The sequence below is a fragment of the Phycodurus eques genome, chromosome 6 (assembly GCF_024500275.1).
Source record: "Phycodurus eques isolate BA_2022a chromosome 6, UOR_Pequ_1.1, whole genome shotgun sequence".
NCBI classification, from domain to species: Eukaryota; Metazoa; Chordata; class Actinopteri; order Syngnathiformes; family Syngnathidae; genus Phycodurus; species Phycodurus eques.
Window position 1 is genome coordinate 22,966,967 of NC_084530.1, and position 15,607 is coordinate 22,982,573.

A 15,607-nucleotide genomic window follows, 5' to 3' on the forward strand; every position below is an offset into this window, starting at 1 on the left:
CACACACCGTAGTGGCATTAGTTCTTGTTCATTGGGTTCTGTGCACAAGGCACAAGAGAACAAACAGCACATCGTCAGTTGCAGAATCTCTGTATGAAATAGCTTTAGTGGTCTGTTTTCTGGATTTTGTCCTGGAGAGATCTTTCAGTTATAGCTTTTATGGGGCAATTTTGCGGGATATCTGTTTGAAAAAGGTTGTAGACTCCAGGTCGTCTGCCTTAAAACGTGGCTTTAGGATTCGAGAGCCACAATACCAGCGACTTTTTTACTATTGCAGTTCTGAAGAAATATGCAGACTCTGTGCAGAGGCAGTTTCACTTTGGTGGTACGTATGGTCACTGTCCAATAAAAAGCATCTCCATTTTGGCAGTTAGGGTAACGGGTGAGGTGGAGTCGGCACCAGGTAACCCCCAAAGGCCTCATAAAGAGGCTGCGGGCATGTCCTAAAAAGAGCTATCCACTGATGGGAGACTGTGATTTCCTAGGAGTGCTGTAGAAATGATCATTTGAAAATGTAACCACTTGCAGATATAGAAATAAAGTCTTGCAAATGAATATTTAGATATGTCCCAACTTGTTTAACTCAGTGAAAACTACAGTATTTCTCATAATAATCAATAAATGAATATAATTAATTATTAATAATAACATACAATTTGTATATTAATAATAACATACACATTTGTTCTCTCAGAAGTTTGTATCTCACTGGTAGCCCTTCGCATTAATCAGTACCCATGATGTAGCTCTCAGTTTAAAAAACATTGGTGACACCTGACAGTTTCAAAAATGTTGGTGACACCTGATTTACAGTCTTCATTGAACCAAACACACGTTTTGGGAATTTGGGAGGAAGCCAGAGTAAATAAAAAAAAAAATTAAAAAAGTAAATAAGTAAATAAAAATGAATAAATGAACAAAATAAAAAAATAAAAAAATAAATGGAAAAAATGTAAAAAGCTGAGCGTCAAACCCTGAACCTCAGACCTGTGAGGTAGACATGCTAACCATTGACCCAAAGCGCAGAAATGCTTTTTTCGTATAAAAATCAAACTTTTGCCAAATTGGGAGAAGTTTATCGGACTGCGACGAAATACCGTGTCAATAACAAGGACACCTGCTACGCCCATCCATTACTAATGTGCTAAAGTCAATGTCCGCTGTTCAGTAAGCGTGTGACTTGAAAAATCTTGTCCATTTTAAATTTGAAAAGAAGGCAAAGTTGAATACACCAAAAGAGTGAGCGAGCATGCTGGCAAGAGGCAGCGAGCGAGTGAGAGAGACACAGAGAGAGAGAGAGAGAGAGAGAGAGAGAGAGAGAGAGAGAGAGAGAGAGAGAGAGAGAGAGAGAGAGAGAGAGAGAGAGAGACAGAGAGAGAGAGCTGTGTCCATATTTGCGGCTCCCCGGCGCTGAAGCTTCCATCTGGTTATCTTCCAAAGGCAACCTGGGTGGCCCGGCGCAAGTACTTGACATCTTGATGCACTTCAGCAGTTTTACATACACACTGGCTTTGTAGAAAAATAAATGTGTCATTCGTCACCACATATGCTGATCTGTGGCGGCGGGGGCCCGTGGAGAAGGAGCACAACACAGGGCGGGAGAAAAGGGGGGTGGTAAGTAAAAGGGGAGGGGGGGGCTCGTCTTTTCATTTTTTTTTTTTTTTTTTTTTGCTTTGACTCCCCGAGCCCACATGTTGTGTCAGCTCCTGGGCAGTAACTGCCAACCAACCGCACCTCCTCTACACGCTGTGAGCTAATGTCGCAGTATGTGCCCGCCAGCGCAGACAAGGACGAGTTATGTTGCAATGTTTGATATTCTGTAGTGTTGCATATGCAGGCAGGGTTATTGATCATGTTTTGGAATGCACTACTATGATCTTGCATCCTTTCAAACGGAATTCTGCTGTGGCTCAACGAAGGATGGTAGCAGTGGTGTTGAATGGATTCCACCATCCATTGGAAGTGGCTTCAATCCAAAATGACAGACCTCCTGTTCAATTTCAGGCATTGATCCTTGAGACTTTTTTGTGTGTTCTGTTATGACAGACGTGTTGACTAAATGTCATGTGGATCGGTGAAACTGGTGTCAGGGGTTAATGTTTTTTGTTGTTTTTTTTTAACTTTCCAGTGGATAAAACTGAGCTGTGGGTCATGTTTCGGACTCTGTGAAGGAATTAAGATTAAGATTTTCTGTTCTTGTTGTGGATTGCCCACCCATAACGCAAAGAGGCTTTTCTTCCATGTAAAACAGTTACGCTTTTGGATTCATATTGGATTATTTGATCATTACAATCGGTATAATCAAGATAATATACAGCGACTTCAGATGGACACAGATGGAGTAAATTTACTTATGGGATAAAAAAAAAGAAGAAATAAAATTAAAAAAAATAAAAAACAATGTTGAAAATGTATTTTAAAGAAATACAAGCATGCATGACAAAATGAAATGAAATTCAGTTTCTTTTAATTTTAAATATTCCGTTCATTTTCAATGTCTGAAAATACTCAGGAAAGCTTGATCTTTTTTATTTTTGTATTATTTTTTTGTGTGAAAAAAAAACAAATGTGATAGCACAGCTGACAACAGTTCAACACATGACACTGTGTTCTCTCGCCTGGTCATTTTGAATTCTATACATCACGCCTCAAATTATCCGACCGCAGGATGCTGTACCTGTGTGTGAAAGCACACACCGTAGTGACATTAGTTCTTGTTCATTGGGTTCTGTGCACAAGGCACAAGAGAACAAACAGCACATCGTCAGTTGCTGAATCTCTGTATGAAATAGCTTTAGTGGTCTGTTTTCTGGATTTCCTTGATCAATTTGGGGGAGAAATGACATACAAAAAAAATCTACAAAAAATGAATCCTTTTTAAACATTCTATTAATTTTCAATATCAGAACATATTAAGGAAAGTTTATTTATTTGTTATTATTTTAAGATTTTGAATTTTTTTATTATAGAAATATGCTGTGATTGCTTGGCCCATGATTGATGGCACACTTCACCTGGATTTGACAAAATTTCCTGGATCTGACTCTGGGGCGGGGAAAAAAAAAATTACAAAAAAAAACTACAAATTTCCAAAAATGTGTAATAAGTCAGACAATTTCAAAAAGGTGGAAAATACTGAACATTTTTCAAAAATGGTACAAAACAGGAAATGGAAGAAACTAAATTTCCTCGATTGACTATGGTGGGAATAATGATGAAAAATGTAAACAAAAAAAATGTTTAAATAAAAAAATATTCTTTATACATATTAATTATATATATCCATCCATCCATTCATTTTCTGTACTGCTTATCCTCACTATGGTATTTTTCCATTTTAACACATCTTTATTTAATTTTTAAATGTTTTTTTTTTTTTTTATTACAAAATTCTTTGCTTCTCTTGTTGACTGCTTTGCTTGCTCGTTTGGGCTGGATTTGACAAAATTTCCTTTTTGGGAAAAAGGACATTAAAAAATGTTGAAACATTTAGAAAAATTTTACTTCATTTTTGAAAATGTTACAAAAAACTAAGATATTGATATTTAATTACTATTATCAGAAAATACGAAGAAAAGATCATTTTCCACATCTTTATTTTAAGAATTTCTTCTACAAAAATCTTGCTGTTGTTTCTTAGTCCATAACTGGCTGCTTGCTTGGGCTGGCTTGTTTTTGCACCATATTATTTTCCACGCATATGTCAGAAGGTAACACAAATCTGGGCGTGTGTGTGGTTGCGACAATCAAGGTCAGGAAAACATGTCCGTGTTTGTTATGCTAATTAAAATAAGCTTGCAAAAAAAAAAAAAAAAGATACAAGGGAGTGAGAGGATGAGTTGAAAAGAAAAAAAGGGAGGACAAGCTAGCAAACAAACGAGGGGTGGTCGGCAACAAATGAAGGAGAGGTCAGATGAGGTAAGGCAATGGATAAATAAATACACTCGTAACATCTGACTGACCGCGAGTGAATCTTACAAGGTAACCAAACAAAGCCTTGTGATTTGGAGACGTTCTGTCGGGATTATTTACCCGGTACGTGTCCCCGGCAGGTGTAGTAGAACTCGCGGCAGAAGTCCTGGCAGAGCTGGGGCAGGTCGGGCTCCCTGTGTGGCATCCTGCCTGGGTCCGACGCGTGGAATAACACCTGCGCGTTGGGGGAGCAGCGTGCACACTTGATCTCCTCCAGCAGACGGCCGCATTCCGTGTTGTTGGTGGTGAAGATCTGGGGAGACCACACACACATACACACATTCAACAAGGATCTACGCCTGATTATTTTTTAGTATTGATTAATCGTGTTAGGTTTGAAAAAAATGGAGTGAACTACTTGGCCTGTTTGCTGTTTGCCTGTACGAAATGATTATACACATAGGATTTAGGCTAAATAAACGTTTTGTTCATCTGAGAGGATTTTGCATACGTTGTTTCTCCTGTCCATTCTATTTAATTGATCAAAGACAGGTTTGATAATTACTTTCCCCACCCATATGAGCCTGATTAAAGGGAAATTAGGTTGTTCCACATAATTATGCAAGTTACAGTTGTTATGCATAACGCGGGGGGAAGACAGATCTTCGACATTTCAAGAAAAACATCACACTGTTAATTCATGTTCACAAAAAAACTAGTTTGTTCCATTAAAGGCGTATTAAGGCAAATGCATGGTGAAAAATGCAAATAAGCCTACGATTAAGTACAATTATGTGGAGGAAAGTTTCTGTGAGGCACTATGTTGTATATAGCTGTTAAAATAATGCAGTTATTACTGGCCACTCATGTGCTTGAGAAGTATCTGCACCATTTGCACAATTGACATTGTTCCAGATTATCGCATTACTAGTAATTTTAAACTGCATAATTTCTTGAAGCCTCTGAGCCATGTGCACAATGGTCACTGCACCAGACTACTGTATTGTTCTAGTAGTCATTTCAAACTACTCTAAATTGTTAGAGGACTCGGCATCATTTTCACAATTGTCAAAAATAAAAATAAAAATGTATCGGCATTACCACGTTAGTGGTAACCTCTTATTGCTCAGTGATTGTCTTTTTATGTCTTGATGTCTTAAAAGTATTCACTGTCAATTGACTGTCTGTTGTCGTAATAGAGCGGCTCCAACTACCGGAGACAAAATCCTTGTGTGTTTTTGACATACCTGGCAAATAAAGATGATTCTGATTAAATAGGTGCAGGTGTATAATTAGTTTATAACAACGCAATTAAAACAAAACCCTAACGAAAGAACTGTGACTTGTAAAGCAGATTCCCAGGTGAGCCTAATTAAAAGGAAATTCCTTAACGAGGTTGTTCTGCAATATAAAGTCACAGTGTTTATGCATGGTAAGGTAAATGACTCTTTCTGCTGATGACAAGCACATAATATTTCAATGCCTTGCCAAAGGACAGAAAACACTGGATATCAAGAAAATCATTGTACTGTTAAGGCGTGTTAGGGAACGCTTCTGTGGCACACATTATTCACTGATGAATGCCGCGCTACTGGATTGTCTAGATGGATGGAGTTCTGGATGGTCGGTGGACAGTCAGCATGTCCCGATACGGCTGCAAAGTCAGTAACGAGGCTGTAGAGTGATGTTTTGGGCTGCAAAAATATGGAGTGAGATGGTAGGGCCCTTTCAGATGCCTGAAGGTGTCAAAAATGAGCTTCTAACTAGCCATTTCCCCAACATAGTATATATAAAAAGAAGAACTGTGCCTTCCGCATTCTGCAAAAGGTACCATTTTAAGATGTGGCTTGTGGAAGCTCTATGAGGGTGGATGCCTGAACAGTAATTCTGGGAGGCAATTCTTGCATCCCCAAATGAGACAGAGATTTTGAGAAATGTTGATGCGTCAATGAAAACAGTTTAAATGGACAAAAATCATCCAGACAGACAGTCAAGAAACAACACATTCAGCCATAACTTACGACTATCACGGGCTCTACACTAACTTATTCATTGGTGGCACTGACTTTGTCAGTCGGTCACACTCTTTTTTGGGGGGTAAAGCATGACCATGCATGCTGATGAACAGTTGTCGGCTCAGCTCCTGCTTCATCAAGACAGATCGATAGAGGGACCGCAACACTGCAGCCGCTGCACCGGTCTGCCTGTCGATCTCCCGCTCCATTCTTCCCTCACTCCTGGACAACACCCTCCACTCATCCCCTTTGGGCAAGATCTAATTCCCGACCTGGAGAGGGCACTTCACCCTTTTCCAATTGAGTAACATGGTCTCAGATTAAGAGATGGTCAGAATGCGGTGCGTGGACCAATGCACATGCGTGGAATGTGTACCGACTTAAACCCTGAAATGTAGTCTGCATGGAACCATGTGCCAGTCCAAAGCAGTCTGTTTACACACAATGTGAAAACTAGCCAAGCGGGAAAAAGAGGGTGACTTTAAACCACAATGTCCAATACAGTGTTTTTGTTAGAGGGAGCACTAAAACATATGCACTTCCACAAACGTGACTAGATGAAATTGTTAGTCGCACATGCTGAAAAAAAGGTCGCAATCTCAAGCCCTTTATTATAAACTAAACTAAATTATAAACTAGATAGGACACCAAGCACAATAGTGACCTATGACCGAATTAACACCACGTCCCAATTAATCACAGGGTGTGTACTTCAAACTTAAAACTAAAGACTTCACCTCAAATACATGTCTGGTACACTTTGCAGAATATAGTACAGGTCGAGAGTAAAAATGGGTGGTTTAATTTTAAATGACCAACAATAAGCCGCCCCAGACAGACAGTCAAGATAAAACGCATTCAGACATCACTTCCAACTATTATTAACTATAATACAGCACCATGTGCAATAGTGGTCATAGCAAGTATACCACCAACTAATCACTGGATATGACATCTACTTCAAACTTAAAACTATATGCTTCACCCCAAATACATACCCAGTACGCTTTGCAGAAAACGGTGTGACGAGTAAAATGATTGATTTAATTCAGATTTGGAGACCACGCCATCAATAAAAACTGCACAAGACAGTTTAAATGACCAACAATAAGCCACCCCAGACAGATAATCAAGGTACAACACATTCAGACATCGCTTCCAACTATTGTAAACTATATAGCAGCAATTGCAATATGGCCAACGCTCAAAATGACGTCATGCAGACCTTTCCATTAATACACACCTGGTAGGCTACTCTCTGCAAAATAAAAAAAAAATTAAAAACTAAATGCTTCACTCTAATTACACGCCTGGTACTCTCTCTTTAGTACGTGTAGTGAATAAAATGGGTGGTTAAGTGTAAATTTTGTGACCACGCCATCAATAAAAACAGCAAGTAATGCATAAAATGGGTGGTTTAACTTCAATTTTGACTGTTGCGTCAATAAAAACTGCACAAACCAGTTTAAGTGGGCACAAATCAGCCAAAGCAGAAAGACCGTTAAGGTACAACACGATGATACAGTAATAAACTGCAACTGCACCAAGCAGCAACTGCATTGTTTATTTTTTCCTAGGTCCAATGCCAACATCGTCGGGTTGTGCTACCAAAAAAAAGAAAAAAATAATAATAATCAGCCTCACTCCACTAATTGTCACTGGTAGCCTTACCCCATTTTCCCCACATAAAGTTAGACAGTAAATTAGCCTGTCTGGAGCACCAAATTATCCCTTTTGGTTGGCAAGTCTTCTTTTTTTTTTTTTTTTTTTTTTGACAACTCCCAGCCACGGGACACGTGAAACGAAGGAAGCACAAAAATAAGAGCTCGACTTCGGGGGATCGTTAGTAGCCCGAGAGTTAATCCAAAAAGCAAAGAGCAGGATTATTTATGTAGCAAATTAGCTGCAATAAAACACAATGTAATCTGGTTTGGGTCAAGAGCAGTTGCCGCTTGGGCAAGCAGAGGCAGGCTGGCAGTACTTTACTCTGTGTGAGGTCCATGTGTCAACACAAATGTAGAGATAGACAGGCACATCGTTCCCTCTCTCTGGTATCAACAAATTAGCAGTCCGTCCAAGTCAATTAGCTGCGAGGACCCAAGGACAGCATAAGGACGCCTTTTCCCTGATTGCGGAACAAACTGCCACTGAGGGGGAAAGACGCTCTTGTTTGGAAGCTGTGTTTACCCGAAAAAGGTAGCTAGAACCACCAGCGCCAAGCTGATTATGCTAACGTATACGGAAAATTTTGGACAGTCCAACACGATACAACGGAACCTCAAAGTTTGAATGCCTAAAAGATTGTATAATCTGAAAGGTAGCAGAACCTCCGTTTGATCTGATGATGCTTATGTACAGTCCATAACCATACAATTTCACGACAAAAAATGGAACTCAAGGCTCAAACACTTAAAAAGTCGTACAATTTGTAACGAGTATGCCTCAAAGGTCGCACAATAACTCGATGACATCACGCATATTGGCAAATCTCGCAAGTACGATGTCTCGCTAGGTATGCGCGACTCAACTCATTTCATCTAGCAAAGTTTATTGTGCGTTTTGCTTTTTCTTAAGTTTTTCCCCATTTATTCAAAGAAAGAAACGAGAAAATTATAAATTATGGGGACTCTTGTTCAAAGCGCTACAGTTTCACCGTACACATTGTCAGTTGTTGGCTATTTTTAAACGTAGAGTAAATGAAGACTATCGTATTGTTTTTTGTTTTACATTTTACATTACACAAAATATGTCGCACAAGAACTGTGTGTAACAAAACGCAAGCGTAAGTGTCACAAGATGTCAGCAAATTTTACAATCAGCGCACACTGCCAGTTCATTTCAGCTACCATTTAACTTTTTTGGGGCTTTTTTGCTCCACCCATGCCGCAAAAGGATCAGCATAAGAGAAGAAGAAGAAGCATATGCAATGTCCAGCGTCAATGTACACATCATAACTTAATCATCAATCAAAGTTAACATTGTTTACTGTACAATAGCATCAGTCAAGTCCAGGCAGTGGAGTTGACTACTTTAGCCGCCGAGTGAAAAGCGGCTTTACGTGTCGTCAGTTGTTATCAAAGATGAGACTGTTTTTTTCTGAATTGTTTTTACATTTAAGCGCCACCACTTATTGACGTTAACTACGGTTACGTTAGAAAAGTAGCTGAAGTCCAAGAAGTGAAGTTGTCAGCTCTTACAAAGATAAGTCTGTTTTGTGAAAAGTTGCAACATTTTGAGCCGTCACTTGTAATCAAGGTTAGTACATTGTTTTGTGTTTTTTCCAGTGCTTATTTTAAGCTTGTATGGCCATTAAGAAAGTAAATATTGCCTGTGCAGTCAATAAACAGAAAAAAAACATTTTTAAATCAGAACATTTGTCTCCATTACCTAAAAAGGAAAGCTCAAGCCCCACACGTGTTCCTCCAGACTGCCCTGCAGTGTGGTGGGCATGCCTGCCCTGCTACTCTAAATTGCCTAGTGACTCCGAGTGGCGTGAGCTGGCAAAGGTTCCTTGGTGAGTAGCATTCGTGTGCTCTCAGCCGTGCCCCGCGTCCATATGTTGCCGGGACGGACTCCAAAATTTCGCCGTCCAATAAGCGGAACAAGCAAGGCTTTGTGTTTGTGTCCTCTTTTTTTCTGGCAGTGGTCGAGCAGAAGTGTAAAAACAAAAAGTCAATGACAGCCTAGCGTTTAGGTAGGTTGAATGCCTAAAAATCGGAAAAAGGGGGGCACTGGGGCACAACATTTTTGGAAAATATGCCTTTAAAAATAAACCTTTTTGACACTGAACAGTTACAATGCATGATGTCAGCATATCATGCACACCTCACTATACCTCCTTACAGCCAGCATTACAGAATTCATGTGGATGCAGAAGTGACTCTTGCCACGCATTTGAGTCTATCTGTTGGAGCATCAAGTAACGACATAGACTGCTACGTTAGCTTGTTGTGTTTACCTCTAGCAGGCTACCTGTCCAGTGGTTAGCTGGAAAGACTTTCTGTCGGACCCGGTATCAATCTCTTGTGATCGTCCATCTGCTTGGGCAGCAGGTAAAGACGTAGACTGCTACGTTAGGTCCTCGTGCTTGATTTTAGCTATCCAGCTGCCAATTGGTTAGCTGACAAGATTCTCATCTGGTGGTGGCACTGAGTACTTTGATTTCTGTTACCGGTGTCATGACAGTGAAAGGCCTTGATCATCCAATTGAGTCCAAATGTTTTAGTATCAAGTAAAGATGTAGACTGCTAAATTAGCTTCTCACACTTGCCTCTTGCTAGTAACTTACTGGTTAGCTTACAAGCCTCTGAGTCGGAGCTGGTATTGAATAATTGAATTTGGATATTCTGCGCCGAATGCGGTATTTGTGTCCAACTATTTTAGCATTGAAGAAAGACGTACACTGCTACATTAGCTTTTCATGCTTGATTCTCAGTTGTTAACAGCCGACTGCTTAGCTTGTAATAGTCTGATCGGGAGCTGGTGACAAGGACTTTGATTTTGGTAAATGATTTCACGTATTTCAGTCCACATTTGAGCACTGAGTCAAGATACAGACCACGACATTAGTTTCTCGTGCTTAATACCCGCCCATTAACTGCTAAACTGATAAAACTCTCAGTCGGAGACAGACTTTTCTTGCTTGATTCTAGCTAGCTGGCCACTGACTGGGTAGCTTATAAGATTCTCAAGCGAAGCTGGTGATGAGGACTGGGATTTCTGTGACTGGTGCAATGCGTTTGAGTCCATATGTTGGGGAACTTGAGTAAAGAGTGACAGCTAAGTTAGCTTCTAATGCAACTGACGTCATTTTATACTTCTGTGACAGTTTTTACCCCTCCTTAAGAGTATTTGTAACAGAACTGTTGACCTAACCATTGTCTGTACAATTAATAACGGTTTTACAGTCTACAGTTCAGCATTTGACCTTTTTTTTTTTTTTTTTAAACAAATATAATCCCCTTTACAGCAATTTTAGGATATGGAAACCAATCACCAGACATCTGAAAGGAGCACTTGTCATTCAGTGGCAAAAGCGATGTGGGCAACACTAAGCTCCAACAAAACACTTGTCCTCGGGGGAATAGGTGTATCTGGGTTGGCAAAAGAGGAGGGGAACACTCCCAAAGGCATTAACACTTGGACGGGGTTGATGACTGGAAGGAGAGGGGAGGGGGTGATGTTCTCCAGCTTCTCCCATTAGCGAAACCAACAAACACAATGGCCTTGTTATTCTTTGGCCATAATCAGAATGGACTCCGTGTGTGGGCAGTGTAGCTGGGAGGAGAAGTCGACTTTATTCAAACCCAACACCCCCCCGTCCCCACCCCACCCTCAACTCCCTCCTTGCTTATTTGCATGACTTGAGGAAATTAAATGATGCAATAATATGGCTCCCCACCCAGCAGCCCCCTGAATAATTCCAGGAATGGTTTTACATGAAAATAGTAGTCAGGCAAGGAGGGTGAGGGGGCATTCAAGAATGATACGTTTCCCGAACATGTTATAGCTCTTTTGGCCTCGCCTAAGTAACTTTGCTTCACTTAATAGTCTTGAAGTTTTTCCACTAAAAATGTAAAACAACAAGATGCAGTCAATGGTGTTCAACTGACAAAAATGAAGTTGTTTAGCTAGAAGCCAGGTTACGTTCTTACCTTTTAGGTAAGCTAACCATAACCCGAGGATGGTGGGGGGCATGTTATACTGACTCACTCATGTTATTTCGCTTGGTAGAATAGTATGGCAACACTTTGAAAAACACGTAATCTAATTGCTATGATACTGCTCAGACAGAAAGAAAAAAAAACTTTATTGAAACTTACCTTTTACATGAAAATGGTTATGACGGTGGGGGGCATTCAAGAACGACACATTTGTTATTGCTTTTGACGCCAAATTATTTTGTTTCACAGAATAGTCTGGAAAAGTTAATTAAACAAGATAACACATAAGATACAGCAAGGGTTGGTAAACTAGCTGAAATGAGCCAGGTCACGTTCCATAACGTTTACGTGAAAGTAGTGGTGGGGCGTTCTAGAAAGGCACATTAGCCGCACATGTTTTGTTGTTGTTGTCAATGTCTTTATGTCTCCAAAGTGTTCTCTGTCAATTGACTGTCTTTTGTCGTACTAGAACGGCTCCAATTACCGGAGACCAATTCCTTGTGTTTTTTGGACATACCTGGTAAATAAAGAGGATTCTGACATGTTTTTTTTTTTTAAACTCATCTCACTTGTTTCGCTTCATAGTATAGCCTGGAAAACGCCGTTTGGCCCACAAAACAACAGCTAAGACACAACCAGAGTTGTTACACTTAAATTAAGTAATTAAGTAAAAACTATTGGTCGCGTGCCTCACCTTTTTTACTGTACGTGAACAGAATGTACGTGTGTGTGTGTGTGTGGGGGGGGGCATTTAAGAACGTCACATTTTTTATTAGAGCTTGTTTTTGGATCACCAAACTCATTTCACGTCTCAAAACAGTCTGCAAAACGCCACTAAACGGACAAAATAACAGTTAAGACCTTGTTTAGCTAGCAGCCAGGTCACGTTCCTTCCTTAACCGTCAAAATTGCAGCGATGGTGGGGCATTCAAGAACGACATATTTAACGAGCATTTGTAGCTCATTTCGCTTAACACAATGGTCTGTAAAACCTCAGTAAAAACGTAATAGAAAAGACAACATGCATGCGAAGTTATTAAACAGGCAGAAATATTAATTATTGATGAAGTTATTACGCGAATTATCTTTTATCTTTTCCTTATCTTTTATGTGGAAAATTAGTGGCGGGAGGCATTCAAGAACGACACAGTGGTTACAGACAGCCTGGGAAAACTTCGCAAAGTAACAGACAATGTGCGGACAGGGTTTTAAACAGACGTCGTTTACTTCGTAGCCCCCGTCGCGTTTTGCTTACCTTTCGCCGGTAAGCCCCCGAGTGGCCACACCGAGAGGTGGGCCGTCACCAATGGCAACGACCTGGCCGACGCACCGAGCGGCACGTAACGTAAAACGGTGCCAAAATGACGTAAACAAAACAATTTTAACCACCCACCCCCTAAACGAAAGAGTCGCTTTACGGTACAACCTGAGATTACGTCTGTAAAGCCTTCGAAGCACCAACCTCTAAAAAGCAAAATAAAACAGCGTAACGACGGTCGTAAAAAGCCCCCAGTGTCGCTATTGTAAGCCTCACCCGGGCATCCCTGCGGTGCGCGATCTGGTACGCCGCTCTCCTGGTGGGACAGCAAGACACTCGCGGGTAGAGCCGGTGACACACTTCGCCTCCGCCGCCGGCGGTGGCGGTCGTGGTGGTCGTGGAGCCGCCGCCGTCCAAGAGGACTTTCCTCTCCCGCTTCTTGAGGCGCTTGGGCAGGCTGCCGTCGTAGCAGCGTCGCCGCCTGGCGCTCAGTTCGCCACCGCGCTCGGGTCCGAATTTGGCGTCGCCGCACTCCCAAACGTTGACAGCGATGGCCAGCACCAGCACGAATTGCAAGTGCTTCATTGTTTTATAATTAGTATTCTTTTTTTTTTGTAAATGCACAAATAATTCAAAACAAAACAAACAAACAAAAATAACTGAAAAATCCAAACAAATAAATCCACAATATTTCCAAAACAGGCGGATGCACAAAAATAATTAAGCAATCTGTTATATTAAAACTCTATGTATGTGTGAGTTCATTACATTTACATTTAGTACAAGCATGCTGCAGGTGTCTGTCTCCTAGTAAAACAATAAATACACGTGGTTTCCCAGAAAACGGCAAAAAAAAAAAAAAAAAAAGGTGACAATTTATCCACAAAAGCAGAGCCCGGGCGTCCCTTGCGGTTGACAATAATAATAATGATAATCCCTCTTTGTGCAGATGCATTGAGCCAAAAAAAAAAAAAAAAAAAAAAAAAAAAAAAAAAAAAAAAAAAAAAAAAAAACCCAGGTAAAAAGACAGTAAAAGTTCCTTCTTCTTTTCTGAAAGTCCTCGTGAGGGCTCACATGTTTTGCCCGTGCGCTTTCCTCCTTCTTTTTAACCAGCGCGCGAGAAGAGCGCCGTGACGTATATGTGCGGCGGGGGCGCGCGCAGCACACACACGCACGCACATATACACGCACGCACATATACACACGCGCACATCCACACACGCACGCACATCCACACACACACACACATACACACACGACTAAGTCGACGGTCACCTGGCTGCAAGGAAGAGTGAGTGCGTGCATGAGGATTCAAACACACCACAATAATCCACATTTACGATGATATTGGCATTCATGTCAAATAAAACCTGTAATTTGTCCAATATATGGCAATGTTCACTGGCAATGATGCAATTAGAACACCCGTTTAAAAAAATGTGCAAGGATATTGACATTAATATGTGCTATTATAGTGCTTTAAATGCATTATTTATGACTAGTTATTTACCCCCCCCCCCCCCCCACCCCCAAGAAAAAATGGACATGGAAATAATAATTTCAATGGTCAAATTGTGGACATCTTAAAAGCTTTGTCAGTACAGGCATTCTTCACTGTCATACAAGTGCAAAAATAAGCCCACCTCACACTCAGGGCTTAACTAAATTGACAATTAGTGGTGTATGATTCACGTCATAAACACTTGCAGCATTCTCCATGGTCACGAAAGAGTAAAAAGTCAAGTCAAGTCGATTTGTATAGCCCAAAACAACAAAAGAGTCTTGTTAAATAAGCAAGAAAAAACAGTCGGGGCTGTATTTTCATGACCGGCATATATCTGGCGCGGCGGCCGTAGGCAGGTTAGACCGGTGTGGGAAATTTCGTAGCCCACCAAACCCCGGCCAACTTCCTTCGCCGGCAATCAAAGCGGCTCCTCATGTATTCATCCCCACCCCCCAGAGCTGCGTGCCAGCCAGTGGGATGATTTAAAAATATAATAGTGATGATGATAATGATAATAATAATAATAATAATTATAACGCATTCAATTAATTCTGAACGCCCAGCTGGCATAGACTGGTTTGCCAAATGAATGTGAAGAAATGCGCCTCAAACCTTTTTTTCTTCTTCTGAATTGTCATATGTCACAAATGTAAAAAGAAGTCAGTTAATATTTAAAAGAGTTTAAAAAAAACTTTGCCTTACTTTAAAGATGAACAGCAATGGTTTAATACGAAGAAAGGCACGTCAAGCATTATATACGTACAAAGATCAAGGGCGGACAGGCAATGGCCTCCCAAACGTCTCATAAAAACTGATTCATAACGTTTTCTTTAATGATCAATTATTATTATTTGTCTTAATTCGCACGCTTAAAAACATCCAAATGTATAATCATGATCGTTTCGACCGACCCCCTTACCTTCTAATGCAACTGACTATTCTATCTTCTTACTCCATATGTACGGACTTGATTCAGGAAGAAGGTACCAAAACAAAGTTACAAACTTGTGGGCGTGTCGTGAGGAAAAGAAAGCGGAGTTATCCCAGTGGAGTAGAGAAGGCAAGAGGAAGGCAATTTTTTTAACAATCAAAACAAACAAAGGTTTTAACATTTTTCACGGTGACACTGAATGCGCGTGACCGACAACAGCAACAGCCAGGTTTTGCCAGTAGCAGTAGCACTGCTGTCAGTGTCAGTCAAAGAGGACGAAGTAGAGATGAAGTGGAGAGTGGCACGAGTGACACTTTGATTGGC

The 15,607-nt window shown here is 40.6% G+C and overlaps 1 protein-coding gene across 2 annotated transcripts in view; it reads right to left on the reverse strand.

Annotated features, from left to right (window-relative positions):
• Positions 1-13,680, reverse strand: part of hhip (hedgehog interacting protein) — a 58,266-nt gene extending 44,586 nt beyond the window's left edge. The window contains exons 1-2 of one of the 2 annotated variants that reach the window (XM_061680564.1): positions 13,125-13,680; positions 4,033-4,225 (exon numbers count right to left, since the gene is read on the reverse strand). In XM_061680564.1, coding sequence (XP_061536548.1) covers positions 4,033-4,225; positions 13,125-13,433 — 502 coding nt within the window. In that variant the 5' untranslated portion in view covers positions 13,434-13,680. Of the gene's footprint in view, positions 1-4,032; positions 4,226-12,845; positions 12,937-13,124 lie in introns of those variants that run through there. The other variant, XM_061680565.1, reaches the window with a different exon arrangement.
• Positions 13,681-15,607: the final 1,927 nt, after the last annotated feature.